Below are 13,844 nucleotides of genomic sequence, written 5' to 3' on the forward strand. Positions count from 1 at the left end.
TAGCAATCACTCTTAGAACCATAGTAATGTTTCACATACCTTCACACAGCCCCCCTCCTTGAATAAATAAACAAAATCAAACAGGAAAAGGGGGATCAAAAACTGAATCCAATACTACCAAAGGAATCTAACTATATAACAAGTGAATAACAATTTCACTGAAAGGGGAGAGGAAAAGAACTAACCTACCTAACTTTGGAAAAGAGTATGTTGATTGGATGCTGTAATGCTGAAGACAAACAGAACTGTACATAAATGCTGTAGTAATCTACTTAGTAAATGTATTTCTCACAGGGATCTGGGTTAACAATTCTCAAGCTTCTTTGTGTGTATAGTAGAATAAAGGAAGGAAGAAAGAAGGGAGGGAGGGAGGGAGGAATGGATTTTAACCCATAAAATAAAATAAATATGCATGAGTCCATTCTGATAGAAATAATTGAATAAATAAATGGCAGAAAATAGGCAGTTATTTTACAACAGAATTCCAATTAATAAATGTAACAGGAAAGAGTGAAGTAGAAAATCACCATGAGATGAACACCACAGTAAGAACTGTGGCAATCAAGTTCTTCTGATGAATGGTAATACCAGTGAATGAAAGTTTGAGGAGAAACAGGACTTATGGAGTCTCAAACTATCTTTTTCTAGGTATTTATTAACTACAGAGGGAAACTAGTAACTTTACAGTGGAGAAAACCAGCAGATACCACCTTAATCAAGTGAAGTTTAACATCACCAGTAATAAGATATATGTACTGACATTAAGAATTCCTTAATACAACATCATTTCTGTGGTGTTCTTATCAAAAATTGCATAATCTCTTTCCAATCATGAGAAAACACTAGACAAATTCAAGCTGAGGGACATTCTACAAAATAACTGATCAGTAATCTTCAAAAGTATCAAGCTTATGAAAGACAAACACTGAGGATCTGTCACAGACCTCAGTAGACTAAGGGAGAAATAACAATCTAATGCAATGTAGTATCCTAGATAGGATCCTGAAACAGAAGAAAAGACGTTAGTGGAAAAACTGGTGAAACGTGAATAAGGTCTGTAGTTTAGTTAACAGTTTAATACCAACGTTAATTTCCTGATTATCACCATTGTATTACGGTTGTATAAGATAATATTTCAGAAAGCTGGATGGAAGGTATATGGGAACCCTTAGTATTACTTTTGCAACTTTTCTGCAAGTCTAAAATTCAAAATAAATGTTTTTAAAAAGTAAACCCATATGTACTTAAGCTACTTACTATTAGTCAGATATGATGTGTAGCCAAAGGTAATCCTAATCAATGAATTTAGCTTAGAAATCATTCAAAAGAAAAAATACTTTGCTTTTCCAATAGAGACAAGGGTTTCCCCTTGTGACATGAGGAAAAAGAATGTGAAACTTACCTAAAATTGCAGAGAGGTTTGAAAACTGTAGTGCCTTCTCTATCGGTACTGCTTTACTGGTGTCCAAAAGAGTGGAATTCTTACATAGCATGTTTTCTTCCAACATGGGACACTCCCAATCTAAAAAAGCAGGGAGAAATGGCACAAAATTTTGAACAACAGCACACAAGTGGCAGATTACCTTTTTCTCCTCAACTTAGGACCCCAGCCCATACCAAGCTATGGTAATTGAAGAAAGTTTGGGTGAGACAGAGAAAAAAAGACAAGCCTTGACGGCATCAGGATATTAAGTAATCTTTGGGCTATCGCAGTGCCCTAATACTCTTATTTCCTTTTCCCCACTTTTCCCATGGTCCTCATATTATTATATCACATATTTAGTTAGGCCAATATTCAATGTAGACATTATGATGATAAATTGCCATAAAAATCCTAGTTTTTACTCTTGTGGTATACCATGACCACCTTTTGTTTTTCCTGGAGTCAATAAAAGTCTTGTTTGTTTAGTTTTCTCCATATTTTTCATCTATTTAATCCTAAACTCTACCAAATTGTATAAATCCATTCTGTTTATTCCATCCTCAGATGTTCTGAAATTTCATAATGTTTTGTCCTGGTGTTTTTCATCTATTGTGCTAGGCACAGTATGGCCCTTTTAACCCAGAAATCATATTCTTTAGCTCTAGAAAGTGTTCTGGAATTGTATCTTTGATAATTTTCTTCCTTCTGTTTATTTCATTATCTTTTTCTGGAACTCTTATTATATGATATTAGATTTCATATATTGCTTCTCTAACTTACCTTTTTTCTCCATTTTTTGTGTTTTCCTCCTTTTTTTTTTTTCTGGGAAATCTCAACTTATCTTCTAATCCTTCTATTGAGTTTTCCATTCTGCTACTGCATTTAATTTGTTCTCTGAATATTCACCCCCTCTTTTTTTTTTCACAGCGTCCTATTCCTATTCAATGGATGCAATATACACATTTTTATCTCAGTGAAGTTTTTTTTCCCCAGTATCTTCCGTGTATTCCTATTTCTGCTTGGTTTCTTCTCTTATTTTTAATTTTATTATGGTGGGAACACTTAACATGAGACATACCCTCAAATTTGTAAGAGTGCAATAGAGTATTGTTAACTGTAGGCACAGTGCTGTGCAGATTTCTAGAACTTATTCATCTTGCATAACTGAAACTATACCTGTTGAATAGCAACTCCCCACATTCCTTTCTTCCAGGGCCCTGGCAACCAACATTCTACTCTCTACTTCTATGAATTTGACTTCTTTAGATATCTCATACAGGTGGAATCATATAGTATTTTTCTTCCTGTGACTGGCTTATTTCACTTACCATAGTGTCCTCAAAGTTCTTCTATAGTGTTGCACATAGCAGGATATCCTTTTTTCTTTTTTTAACATCTTTATTGGAGTATAATTGCTTTACAATGGTGTGTTAGTTTCTGCTTTATAACAAAGTGAATCAGCTATACATATACATATATCCCGATATTCCTTCTTTTTTAAGGCTGAATAATATTCCATTGTATGCATATACCTTTATTTTCTTTCTCCATTCATCCCTCAATGGTCACTTAGGTTGTTTCCACATTGGGTTATTGTGAAAAAGGCTGCAATGAACACGGGAGTGCAAATATATCTTCTAGATCCTGACTGCAATTAGTTTGAATAAATACCCAGAAGTGGGATTGCTGGATCATATATGGTAGTTCTACTTCTAATTTTTTGAGTAACTGCCATACGGTGTTCCATTGCAGCTTCACTATTTTACATTCCCATTAACAGTGTACAAACAAGGGCGTCCAATTTCTCCATATCCTTGCCAACACTTTTTTTTTTTTTTAATAATAACCATACTAAGAGTTGTGAGGTGATATCTCACTATGGTCTTGATTTGCATTTCCCTAATGGTTAGTGATCTTTCCATATACCTGTTGGCAATGCGAATGTCTTCTTTGGGGGAAATGTCTATTCAAGTTCTTTGTCATTTTTTCATCAGGTTATTTGGATTTTTTTTCCTTTTGAATTGTGGGAGTTTCCAATATATTTTGGATATTAATCCCTTATCAGATATGTGGTTTGCAAATATTTTCTCCCTTTTTATAGGTTGCCTTTTCACCCTGTTGATTGTTTCTTCTTCTGTGCAGAAGCTTTTTAGTTTTATCAAGGCCCACTTGTCTAATTTTGCTTTTGTTGCCTGTGCTTTTGGTGTCACATAAATAACTGCCAAGACCAATTGTCATGAAGATTTTCCCCTATGTTTTCTTCTAGGAGTTTTACAGTTGCTGTTCTCACATTTAAGTCCTTACTACATTTTGAGTTGACTTTTCTGTATGATATAAGGTAAGGGTCCAATTTCATTCTTTTGTATGTGGATACCCAGTTTTGCCAACATCATTTGTTGAAGAGACTATTTCTCCCACATTGTGTATCCTTGGCACTCTTGTCAAAGATCAGGTGACCATATATTTATGGATTTAGTTCTGGGCCCTCTATTCCGTCCTACTGATCTATATGTCTGTATTGCCAGTACTATAATGTTATATTTATTGTAGCTTTGCAATATATTGATACTTTGAAATCAGTTAAGTGTTGATTTTCTGTCCAAATGTTCTATCCATTATTACAAGTGGGGGTACTGAAGTCTCCTACTATGATTGTATTGATGCCTATTCCTACCTTCATTTCCGTCAGTGTTTGCCTCATATGTTATGGGCTCTGATGTTGGGTGAATATTTATTCATAATTGTTACATGTTCCTGATGAATTGACCCTTATATAATTATATAATGTCCTTCTTTGTCTCTTATAATAGTTATTGACTTAAAGTTTATTTTTATCTGATATAAGTATAGCCCCACCTGCTCTCTTCTGGTCACCATTTGCATGGAGTATCTTTCCCCACCCATTTACTTTCAGTCCATGTGTGTCCTTAAATCTAAAATGAGTCTTTTGTAGACAGCATATGGTTGGATTTTTTTTCAATCTATTCAGCCACTCTTTGTCTTTTGATTGGGTTTAATCCATTTATAGTTACAGTAATTACTGATAGAGAAGGACTATTACAATTTTGTTAATTGTTTTGTTTTGTAGTTCTTTTGCCTCTCTTTCCTCTCTTGCCATGTTCCTTTGTCTTTCACTGATTCTTTTATGTTGATATGCTTTGACTCCTTTCTATTTTTCTTTTGTGTCTCCTCTATAGGCATTTTTTGTGTGTGTAGTTACCATGGGGCTTACACAAAACATAGTTTAAACGGTCTACTTTAAGCTGATAACAATTTAACAAAAACTCTACACTTTTACTTCACCCCTCAAACACACTTTGCAATACTGATGTTACAATTTACATCCTTTTATATGGTATATCCATTAACATATTTTTATAGTTATATTTAATACTTTTGTCATTTAACTTTTATACTAGAATTAAAAGTGATTTATATGTCACTGTTATAGTATTAGTATATTTGTCTATATACTTACCAGTGAGTTTTATACTTTCATATGCTTTTATGTTGCTGTTTTAGAGTCCTTTGTTTCAACTTGAAAAACTCCCTCTAGCATTTCTTGTAAGGCAGGTCTAGTGATGATTAACTCCTTCAGCTTTTGTTTGTCTGGAAAATTCTTTATCTTCTCTTCATTTCTTAAGGACAGCTTTGCTGGTTAGAGTATTGTTGGTTGACAGTTTTTTTCTTTCAGCACTTTGTCTATAAAATTCCACTCCCTTCTTGCCTGCAAGGTTTCTCCTGAGAAATCCACTGATAGTCTAATGGGGTCCCCTTGTACATATCAAGTCGCTTTTTTAGTTGCTGCTTTCAAAATTCTCTTTTTGTCTTTGACTTTTGACAATTTGATTATGTGCACCCATGTGAATTTCTTTGGTTCATCTTATTTGAGGTTTGTTGGGGTTCCTAGGTCTGGATGTACATTTCCTTCCCCAGACTTAGGAAGTTTACAGCCACCATTTCTGTGAAAAAGCCTTCTGGCCCTTTCTCTTTCCCTCCCTTCCTACCTCCCTTTTCCCTATGGGACTCCCACAATCCATATACTGATCTGTTTTCTTAACAGAAATCTCAAATTTTCTTCATTCTTTTATATTTTTTCCTTTTTGCTCCTCTGACTGGATAATTTCAAACGACTTATCTCTGAGTTTGCCGATTCTTTCTTCCGCTTGATCTAGTCCAATCTCTTTTACTGGGTTTTTTTAATTCATTTACTGTTTTTCTCAGCTCTAAGATTTCTTTTTGGTTAACTTTTTTTCCTATCTCTTTCTTAAAATTCTCACTTTTTCCGTGCATTGTTCTCCTGAGCTCTTTATGAACATTTGTTGAACATCTTTATGACAATTATTTTGAATTCTCTGTCAGGTAGTTCATATATTTCCATTTAATTAGGGTCAGTTTCTAGAGCTTTATCTTATTCCCATTTTTTGGACCATGTTTCCCTGTTTCTTTTTCTTTAATGATTTGTGTTGGTATCTGCACATTAGAAAAAACAGCCACCTCTCCCAGTCTTCACAGATAGGCCTCGTACAGAAGACCTTCACCAATCTTCCCAACCAGAGATTCTGGGATCCTCTCAAACCTTCTTTCCAGTTCAAACCATAGTCTTTGTTCTTAGTGCCCATGAGGAATCTAGAATACACCAAGTCCCATCAGTGCTCCAAGACAGATGAGACAAAAACTATTACTTTGAGCAGCCCCCGGAAATGTTGGACACAGTCCAACTCTTTCCCACCCTAGAGAGAAGCTGGGATCTAGTGAATGTTTTTATGCTGGGACAAAATACTATCTTTGCTTCAGCACCCATCAGACTTCTAGAGTATGTCAGGTCCCATCAGCCCTCTGAGGCAGATAAGATAGTAGGCAATTCTTTGACCATTCCCAGAAAATTGAGAACTTTTGACACATGCTTCAGTCCCTTCCCTCCCTCCCTAGGGAGAAGCTGGGAGCTGAAGGTTTCCTGCCAACCTGTGCTGGGGGTGTGAATTATGGTGAAAGGGTGTCTTGAATTTTCCTACTGGCTTCTCTGGGTTGGGGAGGGCTGCGTTGGGTCTTTGTTGCAGCGCGCAGGTTTCTCCAGTTGCATCGAGTGGGGGCTACTCTTCTTCGTTGTGGTGCACGGGCTTCTCATTGTGGTGGCTTCTCTTGTTGCTGAGCATAGGTTCTAGGTGTGCGGGCTTCAGTAGTTGTGGCTTGCAGGCTCTAGAGCATAGGCTCAGTACTTGTGGCACACGGGCTTAGTTGTTCCATGGCATGTGGGATCTTCCCAGACCAGGGATCAAACCCGTGTCCCCTGCATTGGCAAGTGGATTCTTAACTACCGTGCCACCAGGGAAGTCCTTCCTACTGCCTTTGATGTGACTGGTCTCAAGCTTGCCTGGGGTGCAGGAGCCCCTCAACTAGTTTTTAGATTTCTCACAAAGGGAATTAGTCCATGTATTGTTGAATTGGTGTGTCCCTGGGGGAAGGCAGGTCTAGGGTTTCCTATTCCAACACCTTACTGACTCACTACCATATTTTGCTTTGTTCTGATCTCTCTGTTTTATGTTAGAGGGTTTTCTCAGAAGTCTAGTTGTCCTTGGCTCTCTGCTCATATTTAAGAGGGGGCCCTAAATGGCTAAGTGGGATCTCTGTGGCTTAGTTGGGGCTTGTCACATACACAGCTTCACTGTAGGGTTCTTGTCAGTTTCATTGAAGGACTACTGAGGCCAGTATCTTTAGATACTTTCTTTAGGGTTGCTCAGATTTCTCAGGAAAAAACCTTCCATTCTCTTGCCTGAAAGTTTCAATTCTGGGTGCTAGCATTCTGGAAGCTGAACAGAGTAATGAGCTGTTGGGTTAGGATGAGAATAGGCACTGGGTGAGCAAGTCCCACAATTTGGAATGTACACTTGCATTTAATTCCCCCTTTCTGCAGTCACTACAGTATCTGAAGCAGTTGGCTTTTTCTGTATAATAAATAACACTGAAATGCCAGTAGCATAAAATGAAAGCATTTATTTCTTATATTCATGTCTACTGTTTGGCTCAAGCAGCTCTGCTTTAGATTATATGGGTCTGGTGATCAGCTGGGGCAGCTCTCTGAAGTCTGCAGTCTGCCTGGGGCTATCCTGCTCTGTATCTCTTATTCTGGAGTCCCACAGGAGAGGTAAAAGCTAATTAGGATATACATATGGTCCCTGACTTACAATGGTTCAACTTACAGTTTCTTCCATCGTAAGTGGAAGAAGATCTGTATTCGTCTCACGATGGCAAAAGGATAAGAGGACAAGCCCAATCACGTATGCACATATCAAAAGTTTGTTTATGTTTCACTCACTGATATCCTATTGCCCAAAGTAAGTCATATGGTCAACTCCAAAGCAAAAGAGTGAGAAAGTACACTTCACCCACTATGAGGCTATGACAAGGGTATGGCTATATACTACTACTACAGGGGAATGAGTAATTGGGACTAACATTTCAAAATACCATGGTATCCCTGCTATTAACAGTGCCTAGTATCCTCCAGTCCAGAGTCCCTCTGTTTCAAAACACTCCAAAGAATAAATCTCCAGACTCCATTTGAGTAGGAAAGGAGAAGTCACCACATCTTCTGTGTTTCGGACACAGCTTTTTACAAGTATTTTACAAGCCACATTGAAAACTTTTCTGGGATACTATGGTATTGTACAAACTAACTTGTTTCTGGGGTGTTCCCATTGTTGATTTAGGACTCAGTTTTTTCAATTCTGCTTTATCAGACCATTTGGTCTCTAGCTCTCCAAACTTTATGCTTTATTCTTTCCCATTCTCTTTACTCTTATGTGCTTATGCCTTTTTTAAAAAGCCATTGCACAAAGTTGTGGAGGAAGGCATGTGTTCAATCTGCATCATTAACCAAAGGCTCTTAATTATACATATAGTAAATGTAACTGTTAATTTGTAGAAAAAATTCAGACAGGGAGATGGTCTAGTCAACCTTTTAGTTATCGAAAAGTAAGAGAAGTACAGGAAATAAAAGATAGCCCATAGTTCAAGAGAACAAGTATACATATGTTATGTGCAAAACTGCTTACTAACTGGATATGTATTACATGTAAATGCTAATCTCTTCATCTTTCCCTGATCTGAGGGCTTTTGATCTATAGTCCTATGTGACTGAGCATGGAACACAACGGATAGTAGGCAGAAGAAGGTTTTGGTGGAAGATAAGTATACCTCCTCAAAAGGAACGTTATTCATTGCAGGATTTGTGGACAAAGGAGCAATTTCTATAGTAGAGCAAATTAAGGTTGAAATTATTTTCTCACCTAAATAATCTGATCCTCTGAAGAGTTCAGGCGATGGGAAGCTACTTAAACTCTCTTCAAAACTCTTGTATTCTGTATAAGAGTCTGTGATTGAGTAACTTAGAAGAGAGCTAGAAATATCATGCTGTAAACTTAGTCCTGTAGAATAAACAAACAAACAAAAAGGGTAAAATGTTTCAATAGTAAACAGATTCAAAATCCTAAGAATTCAAAGTTGTAGAAATGTACATGCAGTTGTATACTAATAATGTAAAATTACACATACAACTGAAAAGGCATATTATTGTACACAATCTTAAATTGTACTTCAATCTGAGAAAATAATTCTGTTTTTGATATGGAGAAAATGTACTATAAACCTTTTCCATTGTTTTTCAAAGTTTTATAACTTATTCCTTCCCTACTTTGGTTCAGTTATAATTCTTGGCTCAAAAATGCAAGTTTTATCAACTATACTTCAGTAAAAAATAAATATAAATAAATAAAATGTATACCTAATTTTTTAAATGCAAGTTTTATATATAAGTAACCCAATAACTGTAAGCTAACTAGCTGAGAAGAAGAAACGGTGATTCTACTTATTCCATATAAAAAACAATGAGCATAAACATAGACTCAAAGGAACATAGACCAAAGGAACTGAACAGAGAGCCCAGAAATAGACTCACACATATAAGAGGAACTGATTTTTGACCAAGATGCAAAGGCAAGTCAGTGGAGAAAGGATATTCTTTTAAACAAATTATGTTGGAACTGGATATCCATATGCAAAAGCAAAACAAAACAACTTGCATTCATACCTTCCATCATATAAAAAATTAACTCTAAATGCATCATGATTCTAAATGCAAATCCTAAAACTACAAAACTTCTAGAAAAAGCAGAGGAGAAAATCTTCATGACAATGAGTTAGGCAAAGATTTCTTTGATATAACACTAAAAGGATGATTCATAAAACAACTGGACTTCATCAAATTTTAAACCTTTTATTTGAAAGAGATGGTTAAGGTGAGAAGACAAGCCATAGATTAAGAGAAAACATTTGTAAATGGACTGGAATCCAAAATATAAAGGACTCCGAAAACTCAGTAATAAGAAAACAAATATCTCAGTAGGAAATTGGGGTAAATATCTGAACAGAAAATCTCCCAGAATCGGAGGTCTTAAAGTCATCCCTGTGAGAGTAGACTAGAATGAAAACCTTTCTAATAAATGACAGGGATAGAACTTAGTATTTATTTGAAGAACCAGAAGATTTAGTAAGGAAAGGGAAAATATACTCTGCTATAGTCAGCCAGCATTTATCAAACACTTCCCACATGATAAAACAGAGGTCAACGCTAATAGAAACTTGCGGGGTGTGGGGTAAGGCATGAAAGGAGAGCATTACTCTGAAAACCCATTATCTTCTACCCTGCCCTATCTATACCTATCTCTGCTCATCCATTACCTACCTGAGACAACTAACTCTTTATCCTTCCCATTTTGACCTCACCACACCCTTCTCTTCCACTCCAACCCCCTCCTTAAAGTTGACAATTGTTTCCTACCTGGCCACCTCCTCCAGCCACCAGTGCAACACTTAAATTGACTGACTCAAGCTACCATCCTTCTTCACCTCTTCAGACGTCAGAGGTAAGTTATGCCTCTAAGTATCTTTTGCTTCCCCTGTTTCAGCTGCCCTAGAGTGTCCTTCCCTGTCCTTGCTACTTTTTACTTTTCTCACTGTCTTCATCCTTCTCACCGACATGTTGCTACATCTCTCGTGCCTTCCACCTCTCAAAATTCCATGAATACCACTCTCAGGAGAGCTAACCATTCCACCAAACCCCAGAACTCAAGCCAGGCTTGGAAATTAGGAAAGCCCTGTACTCACCATCTAGGTAGTTTGGTAGAGAAAAGAATAAACAAATGTTCCTGATTATAACAGTAGAAGGTTGTTTCTGGTGTCACAAGTTAGAAATGTAAATGCATTTAAAATTACATTTATATCAAATTATACCATACATTTAAAAAAGTCAAATAGTTCTAAAGGCTTTTATCAAAAACCTCTTGTTTCATAACCCCCATCATAATGAAACAACCGCTTTCAACCCTATTAACTCTATTGTTTCTTTTAATATCTTCCTTTATATTTTTAAATTAAATGTATTCAATGATTCTATCATTATGACTGCTTAAATATATTTAGAGATGAGCCATGTACTATGAGCTATATTATTTATATCACCTTTTTGCTACAAGTTTTTGTTTTTCCTTTGAGTTATTGATAACCTAATTTTTAATTAGTTTTCTAAGTACCCATTTCATCCCAACTTTTTGCAAAAGTGTAAATTTCCTCTCAACAATTTTTTTTAAATGCCAGGTTATCTATCAGTTCTTTTCTTTTTCTTTTCTTTGCTTTCCTTCCTTCCTCCTTCCCTGCCTCTCTCTCTCTCCTCCTCTTTCTTTCCTCCTTTTTTTTTCTCTTTTTTTAAAAAAATATTGCTACTGGAGATCTCAATACACTTGCTCAAATTTGGACTGGTTATCCTCTAGACATGCTGCACACATGTCTTCCCAGGATTTCCCTTTACCATGATCCTAAGAAATTCTTTCACATATTTTATGTATTAGAGCCTCTGACTTCTGGATCTCATGATTTCTTCTTTATTGATTTACTTTCTGGTTTTGCTGGAGTATCTTCTTCATTTCCTGAGAAAAGATGCATGGAAGACCTGTCTAAAAAATTTCTTTATACTATCTTCACACTTGAGTGATTGTTTAGCTGAGTACAGAATTCTAGACCAGTATATTTAAAAAACTGATTGCAAAAATGTGTTTGACAGATTTAAACCTCACTGCTCCATGTTCCCCTTCTGCCTCATATCTGTACAAGCTGATAAGCCCTGGTGCTCCACCTTCTGGCAATGCCAGCAAGTTAAAACCTCACCCCAGCCCCACCCTCTAACCACCAAAAAACCCCAACACAGTCTCCTTTCCCTGCTCTCTCAAGTCATTTTCAGTCCTGCTCAGGAGACACCCTCCTCTCTAGAAGGCTTCATTATATCAGTAATAAACCTTTCCATACCCTCCTGGTATATGAGTGGCATCATTAACCTTGAAATTGGAAACAAATTTTGGGTGGGAATCTACCCTGTCTCTGGAAAACTGAAGGATTTCTCTCTTTATCCTGAGGATTTTTAAATTACATAACGTTGTGCCTTGGTGTGGGTCTTTTTCATTCATTGTGATGGGCAGTTGGTGCGCTCTTTCAATATGTACACTCATAACCATTTTTAATTCTAGAAAAATTTCTAGTTTTATGTGTTTAATAATTCCCTGTTTACTTTATAATATCTGGAACTACTATTTTTCAGATGTTAGAATGCCTAGACTTAGCTTATAATTATTTTTCTTTTTAAAATAGCAGCTTTATTGAAATACAATTCATATTCCATAAATCCCAATCTTTTAAGGTATACAATTCGGTGTTTTTTTAGTATACTCATAGAGTTGGGTCACCACTATTTCTATCTTTTATCTTCTCTTTAATGTCTGTTCAACTTTTAGAATATTTCCTTAAATTCATCACCCAAGCCTTCATAGAATGTTTTCCTAATTCCATGTTACTATTTTTTAAGAATTCTTTTTGTTCTCTGAATGCTCCTTTTTATAGTAGCCTGCACTTGTTTCATGGACACACTTTTTCATCATCCTGAGGATAATAATGAAAATATGGCTTAGAAGTTTTATTCTTTGCATTGTCTGTGTCCTTCAAGTTTCTTTTTATTTGGTATCTAACTTTTATTTTAAATATTTTCTTTAAATGCCTGGTAATTCTTGAATGTTTAAGAATGAGGCACTAGGACTCCCCTGGTGGCACAGTGGTTAAGAATCTGCCTGCCAATGCAGGGGACATGGGTTTGAGCCCTGGTCCGGGAAGGTCCCACATGCCGCGTAGTAATTAAGCCCGTGCGCCACAACTACTGAGCCTGCGCTCTAGAGCCTGCGAGCCACAACTACTGAAGCCCGCACGCCTAGAGCCAGTGTTCCGCAACGAGAAGCTACCGCAATGAGAAGCTCACGCACCGCAACGAAGAGTAGCCCCCGCTCGCCGCCAACTAGAGAAAGCCCATGCACAGCCACGAAGACCCAATGCAGCCAAAAATAAATAAATAAATAAATACTAAAAAAAAAAAAAAAAAAAAGAATGAGGCAACTAAATAGCAGTTGGAAACTCTGGATTCATAAGTGGGGTTTAGGAAAGTAGTGGGCTTTACTGAAGGGTATTTGGACAGGGACCAGGTCATTACTGCCAGAAAACAGGTCTTCTCCAAAAGAGGAATCCTCCAGTCCCTTAACTGGGGTGTATTTTCCTGAGTGGGGTAAGGAGTCTGGGGTAAGTAAACAGACTTTAGTTAATTCCCTTCCCTCCTCCTCCCACCACCTCCCACTGCTAGTTTTCAATACAGCACCTCTGCCCTCAGCAGTACTGAGCATCCCTGTGTCCAGACCCTTTGCTTCAATGTCTCTGGACTGCCATGGTGGGAAAAAGAGTAGCTGCCTGGCTACATAGTGTTGGGGAAGGGATCACAGCATCTAATTGCTACTTTTAAAGATTTCCAAAAATCCTATTTTCAACATTAACTCTACCTATTCCTTCAGGAGTATGTGATGCCTCTAATTTCTGAAACTTCAGCCTGCCTCAGTTTGCTTCTTGGTTTGTTCTAGGTATCTAGGTTTCAGCCTTTTTTTTTTTTTTTCTGTCTGTTAGGCCTATTATAATTTATTCATCTACCTTCCAGATTCCAAACTTTTGCTGGTTATCTCTTGTCAGCTGAGGTCTCTTTTTCTCTATGTTGTGGATTCATGCCTTTTTTAATGCCTTTATTGGTATTTTAGTGAGGTTTCAGAAGGGAGAAGTAAACGTATATGTTCAATCCTCCATATTAAATATGAAATCCTGAGTTAATTTTAATCATATTGCAAAATTACTAGATTCCAAGACAGAATTAAAACAATTAATTATATGTTAAATAGAATTCTGTGGGCTGCTCAAAACCTAACCATTTATATTTTATTATAGTATAAAGTATTCTAGGTCTCAAATATCAATCAACAAATGAACTCAGAATACAACCAGTTTGTTA

General features: G+C 36.7%; 1 protein-coding gene across 1 annotated transcript in view; it reads right to left on the minus strand.

Moving 5' to 3' along the window:
* The window catches only part of MEIKIN (meiotic kinetochore factor), a 133,488-nt gene that overhangs the window by 114,554 nt on the left and 5,090 nt on the right, over positions 1–13,844 (minus strand). The window contains exons 5-6 of the mRNA XM_061188965.1: positions 8,713–8,850; positions 1,403–1,522 (exon numbers count right to left, since the gene is read on the minus strand). Coding sequence (XP_061044948.1) covers positions 1,403–1,522; positions 8,713–8,850 — 258 coding nt within the window. The remainder of the gene's footprint in view (positions 1–1,402; positions 1,523–8,712; positions 8,851–13,844) is intronic.

The sequence above is a fragment of the Eubalaena glacialis genome, chromosome 4 (genome assembly GCF_028564815.1).
Source record: "Eubalaena glacialis isolate mEubGla1 chromosome 4, mEubGla1.1.hap2.+ XY, whole genome shotgun sequence".
Lineage (NCBI taxonomy): Eukaryota > Metazoa > Chordata > Mammalia > Artiodactyla > Balaenidae > Eubalaena > Eubalaena glacialis.